Below are 18,309 nucleotides of genomic sequence, written 5' to 3'. Positions count from 1 at the left end.
GTGTTACCTGTTTGGGTAATGAAACATCTGTAAGAAAACAAGCAAGCCCAGAGAGCACCAAGTACCCCTCAAATCAATTAATCTATACAAAAGAATTAAATACTGAAGTCATAATTATCAAATGGCTAGTGCAAAGACCTTTACAAAATACGTAACTGAAATGGCAAGTTCACATATTCTCACAAATTATGGTGAACAGTATTGAATGCTTTCATAAAGACACAACTGACTTATTAATAATCAAAGGGACGGGCTTTGGAGAGAAATCTCATTGTTCCAACATCACTCATGCAGCAGCAGAAGCTGTTAATAACAGGAAGTTGCTAATAGCATCATAGCCATTCAAAACAAATGGGGGAGAAGAACTGCAGGGTCACCTGTGTGTCCATGCAGTACATATTCTCCTGGCACTGCCAGCACAAATGTAATTTATCCACCCAGATGAAAAAGATTGATGTTGATGGAAATTATTGATGGATAGAATAGTAAGTGTGTAATGCACAACTCTCTTCCAGCTTACCATACAGCTTCACAGAGAATTCTTACTACTCTGTATGGTGGTTTCCTTATAGGTGCCTATCATGCTAAGGATGATTGGCTGCATTTACATAATCTATTACCAAAATGTCAACGATACCAGTGAGAGGTCTTTATGCATTTATTTGAAGCACGTTCTAAAGCAGGGGTCCCCAAACCCTGGTCCTTGGACTGGTACCGGGCCGCGGCATGCCAGCAACCAGTCCGTACAAACAAGCAAAGCCCCATCTGTGAGATGCAGGCAGCACACAAAACCATGCACTCTCTGGACCGTGAAAAAAACCTCTCTCCACAGAACTGATCCCTGGTGCCCAAAAGGTTGGGGACCTCTGCTCTAAAGGAGAGAAAGATGGAAAGCCTTGTCTAATAAATGGTGGAGAGTATTGGAAAGGGAATAAAATCCACACCATTCCGGACAATTGCTTAGCAGCAGTTCCAACAAGGCAATTGTATTCTCTCCCATTACAAAGAGCAGTCCCAAGTGAAGCTACCTGCAGTAGTCCAACTGAGTGATACCAAAGAATGGATCACTCACTTGTCTAGGAATAGCATATCCACTTGAGGGAAGTTAGCCCAGAGAAAGAAATATTAAAAAAGGGCAGAAAAATATATTTTTCCTCAAAAGGACTTTTTAAAACCAAACCTGGCCCCAAATCTATCTCTCTGCCCCAAGCAAGACTTTAGCCCCATACAAATGCAGATGTAAAACCATCAGAGAATTGAAGCCAGAACAATCAAGAAGACAAAGAAAATCTGCATACCTCACCCAAACTCTAGGAGTCATTAGCCCCATCACCTGGGAAGCAGGATATGATAATAGGATTAAACCACAGATATCAAGGCCTAGACAAACACTCAGAAACAGCCTCAAGGTTCATGCCACAGGAACAGGAAACTATTCCAAAAAAGGCTAGAGAGGGTATAAAAAAACCTACTGCCCATGTGCTCAATCTCTTTCCTCTCCTCTGCTCCTTCTTGCAAGGACCATCTTTCTGCTTCTTCAATAAACTGTAACCTTCTTCCCAAAGCAGTCTCCATGTTGCCTATTTATTCCCGGCTTGGATGAACCAGAATGAAGACTTATTTCTCACACACTAAAATGGTCAAAAGCTCTATTAGGCACAGCTTCCACCTGCTCTTTCAGCAGAAGCTATGAAACGTCAGAGTAGCTTTCAGGGAAAGTGTAAGCCCTTCTAGAGCAATAGCCGGAATATCCATGGCTTCTGTATTGACAGTAATTTTGTCTTGCTAGGATTCAGCCAGTTTTACCCCATCCAGTACCTCATAGACTCTACCAATTCTCCACTGTATCTCCAGCTCAGCCTGGGATAGAAATGCAAAGCTAGATATCATCATGTTGATACCAAATCCCCGACAGATAGTTATTCTAAAGCAGTGGTTCTCAACCTTTTAAATGCCGTGACCCCGCCCCAACCAGTCGTAAGTCAAGGACTACTCAACTGGTGCAGCACCGTTTGCAGAATGGGACTTTTGGCGGGCTCAGCAGGGCAGAGACAGCCTGGACAATTCCTATTGGCTTTTGAAAGCCAATAAAATTAGACTCTATTCAAGAGAGTCTCTTCTGTTGGCTTTTAAAAGCCAATAGAATAAAAGGGAGTAGCACAGCTAAGGAAAAGGGGGGGGGGAAATGGTGGAGTGCGTTGTTTAGCGACCGTGAAATGGTCGTTCGACCCCAAATGGGGTCCTGACCCACAGGTTGAAAACCACTGTTCTAAAGTCTTTGTGCACAGGTTAAACAAGATGTGAGAGGATCAATTTCTGGGGTCCTCCAGACTGGGGTGCCCTAGGGCAAAACTGCCCCTCCTGCAACTAAATCAGAAGGAACTGCCAGGAAAGATCAGAACTCCTGAAGAACAGTTTCTTCAATCTGCAACCCTCACAGACGGCCCAAATGAATTCCATGATTAATTGTATTAAATAATACTGAGAAATATCACTTCAAAAGAACAGATGTACTGTGCTCCTGAAAGACTTGCTACAGGTTATCCACAAGAACAACCAATCTGGTTTGAGTTTTTTGTGTTCAACTACAGTATTTTCCCAAAAGGATAAGTACCAATTAGCCAGTATTTCTTTAAATTCTAGACCAGTGGTGGCGAACCTATGGCACGGGTGCCAGAGGCGGCACTTGGAGCCTTCTCTGTGGGCACACATGCTGTTGCCCCAGCATTGCTTCCCCCTGCAACCCCCTCTTCTCCAGCAGGCCCCCTGAAGGAGACTCACCCGCGAGCGTGGCCCACATAGAGCAGCACAGCCAAGGACATGGCAGCCAGGCAGCGTAGACAAGACTCTACCCTCACACCCCATTGTGCACAGTTGATGCTGCAGGGAGCGGGCAGAGGATGTGGCCGCCATAGTGCTGCTGGGCTGCCTGGGCGGGCCTTGAAGGCGGTGAGTAGTCCAGTGGATAGGCGGGGTGGGGGATGGGGGGCAGACCAGGGGCCAGTTTTTGGGCACTCATTCTCTAAAAGGTTCGCCATCACTGTTCTAGACAGACAAATTGGAAATATGGTAGGGATTATTTGTATTTTTGTCTCCCAGTAGATTTGAAAACAGCCAACAAATTGTAGGCGTGTTTAACCTGGATTGACTGGATTGGCAGATGAGTGGACCAATTCCCAGAATTCCCTAGCCAGTACGTCTGGTTGAGGAATTCTTGGGAATTGAAGTACACTCAAAGTTGCTAAAACTGAGAAACACTGGTCTAAATCTAAGAGAAAGTCTCCAGGGCATCACACAGCAATTTTTGTTATGAATGCTCCATTGAATTTGAGGTCTCCTTCGGAAGAAGCATGTGTTTTGCCACTGGAGCACTAGTTCCTCCCAGAGCAACAGACATTTAAAACTGAATTGAAGAAGTCTCTCTGCCTATAAATGAAAGCAGGAAGGAATACTGGATGTAATACAGGCAAAAACAGAATAAACCTTTCCACAACATTACAACTAACAGGTGGGTGCATTTCAGTACAGTCTTTGTATTTTTAATTGAAAATCAATACGATGTTTTAGCAAAAGTTTTAAAATATACATTTTAAATATGAAATAGAATACAGTACCAACAGAAAAAAGATAAATAGTGAATATACAAGAAAAAACATATACCTAGATGTATTATGACTGAGATAAACTAAACATCACAAAAAAGAGAAAACAAGTTAATAGAAAAAATGATTTTAAAGAGCTATATTATTATAGCCACTAATAATACAACAAAATTAATTCAGCCCTTATCTTTATCATTAAATCTATGCCATAGAGATACATATTGCTTCACTTCTCATCTCTGGAACACAGAGTGTTTTCAAAAATAGACAACATAGTTAAGCTAGGATCCATTTTTAAAATTAGGAAGGCAGATTTCTTTACATGAAGGTAAAATTATCTTGTCATGTTGAATTTCAATAGAGCCAAAACTCTTTATGAGACGAGAGATTCCATTCTTTAAGTATACAGTTTTATATTAATATCCTTCACTTTATTTCTTCCCAGAATTATTCTAATGGATGTAATAATGTGAAACCAAACTGATTCTAGCTGGACAGGATCAGTTCGTAAGAATTTTCAAATTTCTTGCTATGCCAACAGACAAAAATCTAACATATCATCCTTTTCAAACATACTTTGAGAGGTCCAATAAACATGAAAAGATGATGATGATGATAATGATGATGATGATGATAATGTTGGAAGGGACCTTGGAGGTCATCGAGTCCAACCCCCTACACCATTTCGGACAGATGGCTGTCCAATCTCTTCTTTAAAACTTCCAGTGTTGGAACATTCACCGCTTCTGGAGGCAGGTTGTTCCATTGGTTAATTGTTCTAACTGTCAGGAAGTTTCTCCTTAGTTCTAGGTTGCTTCTCTCCTTGATCAGTTTCCATCCATTGCTTCTTGTCCTCAGGCGCTTTGGAGAATAGCTTGACTCCCTCTTCTTTGTGGCAGCCCCTGAGATATTGGAACACTGCTATCATGTCCCCCCTCGTCCTTCTCTTTGTTAAACTAGACATACCCAAATCCAGCAACCGTTCCTCATATGTTTTAGCCTCCAGTCCCCTAATCATCTTTGTTGTTCTTCTCTGTATTCTTTCTAGAGTCTTTTTTACATCGTGGTGACCAAAACTGGATGCAATATTCCAAGTGTGGCCTTACCAAGGCATTGTAAAGTGGTATTAATACTTCACGTGATCTTGATTCTATCCCTCTGTTAATGTAGCCCAGCACTGAGTTGGCTTTTTTGGCAGCTGCAGCACACTGCTGTCTCATATTTAAGTGATTGTCCACTAGGACTCTGAAATCCCTCTCACAGTTACTACTATTGAGCAAGGTACCCCCTATACTATACCTGTACATTTGGTTTTTCTTGCCTAAATGTAGAACCTTACATATTTCACCATTGAATTTCATTTTGTTAGATATTTTTGAGGAATTAGTATTATGTTTAATCATAAGAATTATATGGTTGTTAAATCATTGATTCTCCAAAATTTGGTATTATCATTTTTATTACAAAATAGAGAGATATAACTAATACTGGCTTTCATTTACTTTTAAATTCCTATTAATATTGAATTTTGGTTTTATTCAAGTACTACTTCTGTTAAAGATATTTAAAATATAGGTATCTTGTTAAGAAAAAAAATGTAGGAAATCACATCTCTCAATATCTTCAAAATAATCATTAGGAATCTATTTAAAGTATTGATCCCTTGTTTGGTCTAAGCATTCTAATAAATATTTTACTAAATCTTTGCACTGTTTTCAAATTTGTGTCATTTCACCACAACAATTTCTCATGATTTGGAATCAAAACATCAGTATTTAAGGAAGGAAGGAAGGAAGATTTCTATTTAATATACCTGGATCCTAAAATGTGTTAAATTTTCAGAAGTGTAACAAACTTACTTTCCAAAAAGACCCATGGAGAAGAATATTCATAACTTTTTTTCTTAAAAAAATTTGTTGTTAAAATAAGAGCCCAAATATGTAGTTGAGGCTTAGTCTATAGCCATGATAATTGTAAGTAACCTCAATTTAGCCAATTTAGCCAAGAATACTCAAGGGCTTTAGCCTGCCATAAAAGATTTTCTCAATAACTCTCTATGTACGAAAATATTTAATGGGGTTAATATTGGTACCTTAATATATATTAAGTTCCATGTAATACTTGTTTTGATAACTGTACTAAGTATATTAAATGCAATATTATTGTATGGTCCACTGAGCCATTCCTACTTCCTGATGACCACACGGAAAAGTCCCTACAGTTTTCTTGCAAACATTTCCAGAAGTAACTTCCTAGCGCTGACAACTGAGGGATAACGAGAGGCCCAAAGTTACCATATGTAGATTAGATTAGAATTCATGCTCTCCTGGCTTCTGGTCCAGTATCTTAAACAAGGGAGCAAACACTGGAGAAGAATAACTCCTTCCAAGTTTACTTAACTCCACGTTTCTTTATCCAAAGTGTTGGGTCTGGTAAAGTATTTACTGTTTATCCTTCTGGAATTAAATAGAGGTAAGCTATGCAAAAACAGAAGGACATGTTGCTGATATGATTTGAAACAATGAGAATCAAGAGATTAACATAATTCAATCCCAGATTTATAATAATAATAATAACAACAATAACAACAACAACAACAACAGACAGTAAGTGCCGCCTATGCAAAGAAGCTGAAGAAACAGTGGACCACCTGGTAAGCTGTTGCAAGAAGATTGCACAGACTGACTACAAGCACGGCATGACAAAGTAGCAACAATGGTGCATTGGAAGATCTGCAAAAAATATCATTTGCCTGTAAGCAAAAACTGGTGGGATCATAAAATAGAGAAAGTCATAGAAAATGATAAAATTAAACTGCTCTGGGACTTCAGAATTCAAACAGACAAGCACCTGCAACATAACACCACAGACTTAACAATTGTCGATAGAAAGACAAAAAAGTCTGGATAGTGGATGTGGCAGTGCCTGGAGACAGCAGAATAGATGAGAAAGAACTGGAGAAGATAACAAAATACAAAGACCTACAAATAGAAATAAAAAGACTGTGGCAAAAGCAAGCAAGGGTAGTACCAATAGTCATAGGCTCCTTGGGTGCAATCTCAAAACAACTGGAGCACCACTTGAACACCATTGGCATTGACAAATTAGCTATTAGTCAATTGCAAAAGGCAGCCTTACTAGGAACTGCTTCCATCCTGCGACGATATCTGTAATACCATCAAACATCCACATCTGCCTATCCCAGGTCCTGGGTAAGGACTCGATAGGTAGACAAAACGCCAAATCCAGTCTGAACATCTGGCTGACTGTGCGATGATCCATAATAATAATAAAGTTGGAAGGGACCTTGGAGATCATCGAGTCCAACTCCCTGCTCAGGCAGGAAACCCTACACCATTTCAGACAAATGGCTGTCCAGTCTTTTCTTAAAAACTTCCAGTGTTGGAGCATTCACTGCTTCTGGAGGCAGGTTGTTCCATTGGTTAATTGTTCTAACTGTCAGGAAGTTTCTCCTTAGTTCTAGGTTGCTTCTCTCCTTGATTAGTTTCCATCCATTGCTTCTTGTCCTGCCCTCAGGCGCTTTGGAGAATAGCTTGACTCCCTCTTCTTTGTGGCAGCCCCTGAGATATTGGAACACTGCTATCATGTCCCCCCTCGTCCTTCTCTTCATAAAACTAGACATACCCAAATCCAGCAACCATTCCTCATATGTTTTAGCCTCCAGTCCCCTAATCATCTTTGTTGCTCTTCTCTGTACTCTTTCTAGAATGAATACATAAATACTGTAAGTAAAAGCATGTCATAATCAGTTGGATTTAATGGAAGTAAAGGATACTTATAAGTTGAACATTATTAAACAGAAACATTTTGAGAAAGGTAAGGATGAAGATAAAGTCAGGCTTATGAAGTGCAGAAGAAAAACAGTAAAAGAATCGTTACCTCCATTTGGGATGGAATGAGATAAGTTTTTACAACAAAGAAAATGAGGAAGCAGTTTTAAATATTATTTTACATTATAAAATAAACAGAAATCTGATCTGGAAAATGATCAGACAATATTGAACAAAACTTTGCTTGCAAAATTTGCTGATCTCAAAAAGAAGTTTTTAATTATCCTGTAACTAAAATTGAAATTAACTGGTGAGTCAAAGAGATTTTAGAAACCTGTGTCTATTTTTTTAATAATTTTAGCAAATAGTCAAAATGTGTCATGAATTTAAATTGGAGATACTATATATACATTTTATTTAAAGTATGTACTGACATAAAAGTCTAACATTTTATTCCATAGTTAAGAACCTTTGATTTAAGAATACAGAGTAAAAATTCTTACTTGTGTCTTGTTTTCTCCATTTTGTACATGAATGCCAAATTTTCTAATTGAACTTAGACAGATAGAAAATTTAGCATGCAGACAGGAGGGGACATCTATGAAGAACTGCATAGCAAGCAGGCAAGCTAAAGAAAGGTTTAAAGCCATCATTTTCTTTCTTTCTGCAAAACATAGAAATTGGGTTTCTATTCTCTCAATGAGTCTACACAAAATATCAATGTAGGCAAAGTCTTACAATTCTTACAGAATTACTATTGATTTATTCTGCAATCATTTTTTGTATCGCCTTTTTTTTTGACATTAAAAATTGCAGATGGAGAAGAATTCACAGAACAAAAAAAAGTCTGCAATGAAAGTAAATTGATGTTTGGGCCGGAGAAATAGGTTTTCTAGACTAAAATCCGCATAAAATATTTTAAGTTGTTGCATTTCTCTTCAAACTTAACCAATAACCAAATATATGTATGTATGTATTTTAGTAAATTCCTATTATTCCTAGAGAACAGCAAATCTCTCATGTACACTAATTTTCATGGTCCCTTGATGCACTGCTTTATTTTATTAGACAGACTATAAAGTTTTGATGAAATAAATGAGGCTATGTTATGTTTGCATTGAATATGCTCCCCCCACATTTTATTATCTTTATTACATTTCATTAGAACAATTTGTTTCTAATTCTTTCAATATTGACTTTGCTTTGGATGACTAACATTTCTGCTGATTATGAAGAGATATTTGGTTTTCTATTTGTTTATTAGTTGTTGTATGCCATCCAGAATCACTTTATTGTAAGATGGATGGTCATATCAATGTGACAAATACATAAATAACTACATAAGTTACTGATATGAAATGGACTAACACCACTGCAGGAAAAAAATGGGTTTCATAGTGATAAATAGAGAAAAAAAGAAATGTATGTAGATCAAGGATATTTGGTAAATGTAAATACTAAAAAGCAGAGACATCACCCTGCCAACAAAAGTATGTATAGTCAAGGCCATGCAAAGCCAGTTGCAATGTATGGCTGTGAAAGTTGGACCATAAGAAAGGCTGAGCGCAAAAGAATGTAGGCCTTTGAACTATGGTGCTGGAGAAGACTCCTGCGAGTCCCCTGGACTGCAAGGCAATCAAACCGGTCAGTCAAGATCAACCTTGACTGCTCTTTAGAAGGCCAGATCCTGAAGTTGAAATTCAAATACTTGGCCACCTAATGAGAAGGAAGGACTCACTGGAGAAGAGCCTAATGCTGGGGCAATAGAAGAAGGGGATGACAGAGAATGAGCTGGCTGGCTGGAGTCACTGAAGCAGTAGGCATGAGCTTAAATGGACTCCAGAAGATGGTAGAGGACAGAAAGGCCTGGAGAAACATTGTCCATGGGGTTGCAATGGGTCGGACACGATTTTGCAGCTAACAACAACAATTTAACCCTATCTTTTATAGGAACAATTGCATTTCAGATATTGAGTCTATTTCTTTTTTTTTACAGCAGTGGATGTGATTGATATTCATTGCTCCAGACATACTGTAGTTGACAGAATTTCCCTCTTGTGCACGTAAAATGAAACCAGGAAGTTATAATGGCAAACCAAACCTATGCGTCTGAATTCCATCTGCTTGGCCTTTCCAGAAGCTTGAAGATCCGTCTTTTATTGCTTGGACTTTTCTCAGTTGTCTATGCTCTCACTCTCATGGGCAACACAATCATCTTAATGCTCATATGGTTGGATGCCCGACTCCACACCCCCATGTATTTCTTCCTAAGCCATCTGGCCTGTGTGGACCTCTGCTACACTTCCAGCACCGTTCCCCAGATGCTGACCAACCTTCAAAGCCCAGGACAAGCCATCTCAGTGGTTGGATGTGCCATGCAGATGTATATCTTTCTGGCCTTGGCCACAGCAGAGTGTTTTCTCCTGGCAGTGATGGCCTATGATAGATATGTGGCAATATGTCATCCACTGCACTACACAATCCTCATGAACAAAAGAATGTGCATCTTTATGGCCATGACATGCTGGACTAGTGGCCTTGTCCTCCCAGTGGCCCATACAGTTCTCACTTGGCAGTTGCCATTCTGTGGCTCTAACATGATAGATCACTATTTTTGTGAAATGCCAGCTTTGCTGAAGCTGGCATGTGCTGATACCAGAGTTATTGAAAAGATTACCTCTGTGGGGTGCATTTTTACCTTGCTTATTCCTATCACTTTTATCACAATGACTTATATCCGCATTCTAGCAGCCATCTTGAAAATCCAATCTGCACAAGGGCAGCACAAAGCTTTCTCCACATGTGGTTCCCATATGATAGTTGTAGCACTTTTCTATGGCAGTGCCATAATTATGTATATGAGACCTGAATCCAGTCACTCTCCAGGCCAGGACAAAATGATTTCTCTGTTTTATAGCATTGTCATTCCTTTGTGCAATCCCATTATTTACAGTTTGAAGAATAAGGATATGAAAACAGCGTTGGCTAAAATCCTGCAGTTCTGAAAGTTTTGTGGAGTGCCAAACAAACAAATAAGATGCATTGTAGTGGTCTATAAACTTTGGACTGTTTCTTCTTTTGGGCAACAGTTCTTTACGGTATCAGGCAGAATCTTTCTGCTAACTTTTATTGTCACTTTTTAAATATATATTATTCTGTCGGTCTTTTATTTTTATTTTCTACTATTATTATTGTTTTAATGCTTTTATTTGTGGGTCTGTGACCATAATAAAGATTGATAGGGATTACAGGGTTGTAAAAAGGGAGTTTTACTCATGATGAGGACTTAATTTGAAATCTTCTAGAAAATAGTCTGTTCAGATTTGTGATCCCACTCTTTCTAGAATTAAGTGAGAATCTACTTGAAAATTTTGAAAAAAAAACCTTCAGTCATTACATTCATTAAATGTTTGCTGAAAAAGAATACTGTAGTGCAGTAGCAACAGGAGCTGACATGTACTGAGGTTACTTAAACAAATTGGAGATTTGCGCAGATGGCAATATAATGGTACTATTTTCTTCTGGTTTCTCAGGGCACACCCTCATAGGATCTTTGCACCACTCTGAGATAAATTTTCCATCGATTTCATCTCTGCAATTGTCATTAGGGCTGAGCTCCTGAGCTGATTTATTTCTACTTGTGACACAGTGATGGTTTCCTTACAGGTGCCCCTCATGCTAGGGATTCATTGGCTGCGGCTACATAATCCAGGTGTTCACTGGAAACCAGAAACAATTTCTTTCCATTACCAAAATATCAACAACACACTGATAGGTCTTTATGCTTGTATTTGAAGCATGCTGTGAGGGACAGAAAGATGGAAAGCCTTGTCTAATAAATGGTGGAGAGTAGTGGAAAGGGAATAAAATCCACACCATTCCGGACAATTGCTTAGCAGCAGTTTCAACAAGGCAGTTATATTCTCTTCTATTGTAAAGAACTGTCCTAAATGAAGCCACATGCAGTAGTCCAACTGAGGGATGCCGAAGAACGGATCACTCACTTGTTCGGGAATAACTTATCCACTATAAATAGTCAAAAGCTCTTTTAGGCATAACTTCCATTCAAATATGTCAATAACTGGTTCTCTGTGTGGATGCCGCTTCTGGAAGTCCATTCTGGGCCTGGGCAACAAAAAATTAGCTACTGGTTCTGCCGAAGTGGTGCAAACTGGCTGAATCCCACCACTGTTCCACCTGCTCTTTCAGCAGAAGCTATGAACCTTCAGAGTAGCTTTCAGGGAAAGTGTAAGCTCATCTAGAGCAATAGCCGGAATATCCATGGCTTCTGTACTAACAATAATTTTGTTTTGCTAGTTTTATCGCATCCAGTACCTCATGGACTCTAGCAATTCTCCACTATATCTCCAGCTCAGCCTGGGATAGAAATGCAAAGCTAGATATCATCATGCTGATACCAAATCCCCGACAGATAGTTATTCTAAAGTCTTTGTGCACAGGTTAAACAAGATGTGAGAGGATCAATTTCTGGGGTCCTCCAGACTGGGGTGCCCTAGGGCAAAACTGCTCCTCCTGCAACTAAATCAGAAGGAACTGCCAGGAAAGATCAGAACTCCTGCAGAACAGTTTCTTCAATCTGCAACCCTCACAGATGGCCCAAATGAATGCCATGATTAATTGTATTAAATAATACTGAGAAATATCACTTCAAAAGAACAGATATACTGTGCTCCTGAAAGACGTGCTACAAGTTATCCACAAGAACAACCAATCTGGTTTGAGTTTTTTGTGTTCAAGTACAGTATTTTCCCAAAAGGATAAGTACCAATTAGCCAGTATTTCTTTAAATTCTAGACAGACAAATTGGAAATATGGTAGAGATTATTTGTATTTTTGTCTCCCAATAGATTTGAAAACAGCCAACAAATTGTAGGTGTGTTTAACCTGGATTGACTGGATTGGCAGATGAGTGGGCCAATTCCCAGAATTCTCTAGCCAGTATGGCTGGTTGAGGAATTCTGGGAGTTGAAGTACACTCAAAGCTGCTAAAACTGAGAAACACTGGTCTAAATCTAAGAGAAAGTCTCCAGGGCATCACACAGCAATTTTTGTTATGAATGCTCCATTGAATTTGAGGTCTCCTTCGGAAGAAGCATGTGTTTTGCCACTGGAGTGCTGGTTCCTCCCAGAGGAACAGACATTTAAAACTGAATTGAAGAAGTCTCTCTGCTCGAAAATGAAAACAGGAAGGAATACTGGGTGTAATACAGGCAATAAACCTTTCCACAACATTACAACTAACAGGTGGGTGCATTTCAGATGCTGATAGGGTAAGATGAAAAAAGGGCCTTGTCACTAAATAACTTAGATCATAAAGAGAAAGGAATATATCTGTGATTCAGGATTTAAATCTGAGGAAGCTGCATCTTTGCAACACTGAATAGTGATCTTTTTTGCTATCTGTGGTGCCCCCCTCCACCGACTTCATATAAGTGATTCATATTTTGGGTACATAATTCAAATGTTCATTCATATCCTTAAATGGTAATGATCTTATAGCTATGAGACAATTAAACAAATAAAATGTTAACAGAAGCACACAGAATATAAGCATGGCCACATTCATTTTACACTCCTATTATAATGAATCACCTTTCAAAACTTTTTTAGAGTCCAGTAAATCAAAAGACTGTTCAACATATATTCCATTGATGAGGCTAACAGAATATTCAAATCATTGACTGTAACAAAGCAGAGGAATAGATGTGGAAGTGGCAACCCGTACATACACACATCATAACCCAGTGATGGCGAACATTTTAGAGACTGAGTGTCCAAACTGCAACCCAAAACCCACTTATGCATTGTCGAGTGCCGGGTGGGTGTGGCCCATTTATCAATCAATTCCAACTTTGTAAGATCTTTTTTTTTCTTGTGAGAAGTTGAAATTGACTGATTGAACTTTTTTTTTTTTTTTTTGCACATGGTAGCGGAGGCCTAAAGCAAAAAGCTTTTATAAAACCCAGCTGAAGGCCTAGGATTGGGGCGACGGTGCGACAGAGAAGGCTCTGAGTGCTGCTTCTGGCACCCGTGCCATAGGTTCACCTCCACTGTCATAACCCAATCATTTCAAGTTTAAACAGAGGAATGTCTGGACCCCAAAGTTGTATACTTGATGAACTTTTATCCCTACAAGAGGATATCAGATTGAAGGGTCATTGGGAACTAAAAATTCCTTCCAAATCTACTTAACCTCCATGTTTCCTTATCCAAACAATGGGGTCTGGTAAAGTGTTTATGAGGCTATTGTTTATCTTTCTGGCTTTAAAAAGAAGTAAAGCTATGCAAATAAAGACAATTATATGCTAAATGATTTGAAACAATGAGAATCAAGACATTAACACAATTCAATCTCAGATTTAGAACAAATAAATACATAAATAAGTAAAAGCATGTCGTAACCAGCTGGATTTAATGGAAGTAAATTACATTTATAAATGTAATGCTGTTAAACACAAATGCTTTGAAAAAGGTAAGGATGAAGATAAATTCAGGCTTATCAACTGTATAAGAAATAAGATACAGTAAAAGAATTGTTACTTCCATTTGGTATGGATAATTAGATACGTTTTTCAACAAATAAGATGAGGACGCAATTTGTAAAATATTACTTTACATTATCTGTACGTTATGTGATCCAGACATCTGATCTGGAAAATGACATCTGCTATACTTCCAGCACCATCCCCCAGATGCTGACCAACCTTCAAAGCCCAGGACAAGCCATCTCAGTGGTTGGATGTGCCATGCAGATGTATATCTTTCTGGCCTTGGCCAAAGCAGAGTGTTTTCTCCTGGCAGTGATGGCCTATGATAGACATGTGGCAATATGCCATCCACTGCATTACACAGTCCTCATGAACAAAAGAATGTGCATCTTTATGGCCATGACATGCTGGACTAGTGTCCTTGTCCTCCCAGTGGCCCATACAGTTCTCTTAGTAGTTGCAATTCTGTGGCTCCAACCGGATAGATCACTATTTTTGTGAAATGCCAGCTTTGCTGAAGCTGGCATGTGTCGATACCAGTGTTATTGAAAAGATTACCTTTGTGGGGTGCATTTTCAACTTGCTTATTCCTATCACTTTTATCATGATGACTTATACCCACATTCTAGCAGCCATCTTGAAAATCCAATTCACAGAAGGGCAGCACAAAGCTTTCTCCCCATGTGGTTCCCATATGACAGTTGTAGCATTTTTCTATGGCAGTGCCATATTTACGTACATCAGACCTGAGTCCAGTCACTCTGCAGGCCAGGACAAAATTATTTCCCTGTTTTACAGCACCGTCATTCCTTTATGCAATCCCATTATTTATACTTTGAAAAATAAGGATATGAATACAACCTTGGCTAAAATCCTGCAGTTCTGAAGGCTTTGTGGAGTGCCAAACAAACCAGTAAGTTGCATTATAGTGGTCTATAAACTCTGGATTGTTTCTTCTTTAGGGCAACCGTTCTTTATGGTTTCAGGCAGGATATTTCTGCTATCTTTGATTGTTGCTGTTTTTATTTATTTATATAACTGATGATAAAGACACAATCTGGAATCTTCTAGGAAGTATTCTGTTCAGATTTGTGATCCCACTCTTTCTAGGACTAAGTGAGAATCTACTTAAAAATTTTGAAATAAACATTTTAGTCATTACATTCATTAAATAAATGATTGCTGCAGAAAAATACTGTAGTACAGGAACTGACATGTACAGATGTTACTTAAATTGGTTTTTTGCTCAGATGACAATGGTACTATTTTGTTCTGGTTTCTCAGGACATTCTCTCACAAAATCAATTTTGCATCTGTTTAATCTCTGCAATGGTCATCTGGGCTCAGCTACTGAGCTGATTTTTTTAAAGTATGTTTTATTAATTTTTTAACATAATCACCTTAATATTTGGTAGAAAGTGCATTGTCTGGGTTTACATTTAACAAACATTCACTAAAAATTACATTCTATAATCTATATTCCACATGATAACTTTACATGATTTCTTCTTTTCCCCATAGTGTTCTCTTTTACCAACCTTAGGTTAATACACTTCTTATTGTTTTAATAAATGATAAGTATAAAAGTTTTCTAATATTTCTACAAATAATAATCACATCAATGTAGTATTCTTTTTCTATCTACTCGTTCTGGTTGTCTCATCATATATGCTGTTTACAGTTCTTGTTTACATTTGTTTTTCCCACAATGTTCTAAACATTTTTACTGGTTAAGTTTTTCTCAGAATTAATTACATTTAAATATTTAAATCTATTTTTTCTCATGTAAACCAACCCAATACTTTTGCCTTTCTTAAGGAATAAATAAGACTAAAAAGAGAAAGAATGAGAATAAGAAAAAGAATAAAATAAAAGATAGTATACCACTTAAAATCCCTATTTCCTATAAGCTAACACATATTTCCATTTTTTGTTCTTTTTTACCATAATTAAAAATGTATTTAATCTTAAAATATTCCATTTAATAAACCTAATCCTCTAGTCTTTTAGCTCTTAGTCAAAATATTTTTAATCCATTTATAATTTTCTTAAAGTCAATCACCTTTAGATATCTAAAACGTTTCCTTTATATAGGCCATTCCAACTCTTTTATATTACTTACATCCAAGAATAAAAGAAAAAGGAGAAAGAAAAAGAAAGAACTATGTTACTTGAGGGGCTCCTCCCTCTTAAAGTCAAATTCACATCCAAAATTTTACTATTTCTTTAACCATTTTCAAATAAGTGTTTCTTTTTTAAATATTCTCTCTGATAGGTCCCATCATCTATTTTCTTAATTTTCACTTTAGCCTTTTTCTTTTGCCCAATGTCTTTCTTAATCAATATGTTCTGCTGAGTCAAAAAAATCTTTCCATATTCTTATAGATGTTACTGTAGATGTAAAAAGTAAGTCAAGTACAGTATCTTTGTTAGAGGCATTTACCACTCATTTTTATTGGGAATCTTTTTCCTTCTTTTTCTCTGCTTCTCCTGTCATTTTTTGTCTCTCCAGTTCTAGTGTTTTCCCTGGCATCTCTGCAGTTCGTTTTATCCAGTCTTTTTTCTTATCCTCAAGTTTACTTTGTAGTGTTGAAATGTAGGTTGTCTTTATTAAATCATATTTCTTTGTTTTGTAGAATTCCATCTTTAAGTCTCTATCCTTGAATTTATGTTCAGTTATCTGTTTTATCTGTTCCTTCTCTGTTGTATTTTCCTGGGATTTTTTTGGGTATAAAATTGAATTGGAGATGAGTTGGCTTATATTTTCCAAGTTATTTTGGATTTCTTTGTGGTTTGAAATCATTATTATTTGAATTAGATGCAACATATCATATGTCTCCTCTTGAAAAGTATTTATTTTTTCTTGATAAGTTCTTTCTATAAATCTCTGATTTTCCATGATGACCAAGAATCCAGATTTTTTTTCCCCTCTGAAAATATCTTTGAGGTCAGAGTTAAATAAATACTTATAATCCAGAGAGTTCAAAAAAGTTTTTTTTTGTTCCCTAAAATTTTAAGTCTCACTTTATCTACAACCCAGATTATTTTCTTTTTTGTCACAACTGTTTTTTATTGTTAAAGCTTTAAAGGTCACAAGTAGAAATTAGTTTTTTCCAGATTTTACCAAGTCCTACATGAAAGCCATAGCTGCCATCATCCTCATCCACCAGTAGGTGTCAGCACTAGTTCATTTTTCAGATTTTAGTCCTCCATAAAAGGTTCAATTTGCCACTTCCGTTAGCAAAAGGGTGGGGCAACCCCCCCTTCACTTTCGCAGGTTTTTTGCTTCTTAGGAATTTTTTTTCCTCCCCTTCAGGAGAGTTGATAGGTAGGATAGAGAAAATCAATGTTCTTACCCAGATTTAAGCACGCTGTTTATGATCAGCTTAAAATAGTGTTTTTGACTTCGGTTGCTTACAGCTTGGGCTAGACTCTGAAGTTAGGCTAGCCTTTCTCCTATTGGTTTCTGGAAGGCTTCTCCTGGAACAATTGGGTCAACTGCTGTCTCCCCGAGGTCCCTGGGACTTTCTTCCTTCATTGTCACCTTTCCGGGGCAGTTTCTGGCCCATTTAGGGTCCCCTAAAAGGAACAAACTCAGCTGGAGGGCACAGAGTCCCAAACCCCTCAACTGCTGCACTGCGCACAGGACCGAAGGTCCATGAGCTGATTTATTTCTACCTCAAGACAGTATGTTTGAAAGACTAAATACAATCTTTTGCCTGAAATGTTGTGCCTTGATGGAGTTTGTGGGTAGTACATACCCTACTGGCATGAAACTTGCTTCAAGTTGTAAATAGCTGGGATTCAACAGGTTCCATCGACTTCAGAGCCATGTAGCATTTCACAAACGAAAGATTTGACCAAACCTCAAATTTATACTTTGAACTCCACTTTTTTAATAGTGCATATTAAAAACTGAAAACTTTAAGAACTGTCGGGTTGTATTTGCTGGATGAATTCTCCTTCAAACTGTTAAAAAAGAAAACTATATATATAAAATTTTGTAACAACTTTTTTTGGAATATATATACCCAAAAGATTATCACAGCATTAATTTTAGAAAGTTTTAAATGGACTAGTCCAGTGGTTCTCAACCTTTTTAATGCCGTGACCCCAACTGGTCGTAAGTCGAGGACTACCCAACCAGTCGTAAGTTGAGGACTTTCCCTGCCCAGGAGCGCCGCACATGCGTAGTGCCGCCCCCTGCGCCGGCCGAGGCATAGCTGGCAAGTGGCAGAGATGGCGCAGGCCAACCCATTGGATGGGCCACCAGCTGGCCCAGCCCAAGGGAGGTAAGGCACCCGCCGAGCCCCATGCGCGCTAGCAACCCTCCCTGCGCCCACCGGCCTCCCACCTCCCACCCCTGGCCCTCTTTTACTTACATTTTTAGTAGTTGCTCAGCAGGGA

At 38.2% G+C, this 18,309-nt stretch overlaps 1 protein-coding gene and 1 pseudogene across 1 annotated transcript; both read left to right on the top strand.

Moving 5' to 3' along the window:
* The first annotated feature begins 3,451 nt into the window (after nt 1–3,451).
* Nucleotides 3,452–10,703, top strand: LOC120306052 (olfactory receptor 2A5-like). Its single transcript, XM_039338650.1, has 2 exons — nt 3,452–3,508; nt 9,390–10,703. Exon 2 carries the CDS (start codon nt 9,481–9,483, stop codon nt 10,396–10,398), a length of 918 nt encoding a protein of 305 aa, XP_039194584.1. The 5' UTR covers nt 3,452–3,508; nt 9,390–9,480; the 3' UTR covers nt 10,399–10,703.
* A 3,208-nt stretch (nt 10,704–13,911) lies between these two features.
* On the top strand, nt 13,912–15,711 carry LOC120306051 (annotated as a pseudogene).
* Nucleotides 15,712–18,309: the final 2,598 nt, after the last annotated feature.

The sequence above is a fragment of the Crotalus tigris genome, unplaced genomic scaffold, assembly GCF_016545835.1.
Source record: "Crotalus tigris isolate CLP2741 ecotype Arizona unplaced genomic scaffold, ASM1654583v1 scf7180000017716.2861928, whole genome shotgun sequence".
Lineage (NCBI taxonomy): Eukaryota > Metazoa > Chordata > Lepidosauria > Squamata > Viperidae > Crotalus > Crotalus tigris.
Note: the sequence above shows the minus strand (reverse complement) of the source record. Positions and strands in the feature narration are given on the sequence as shown.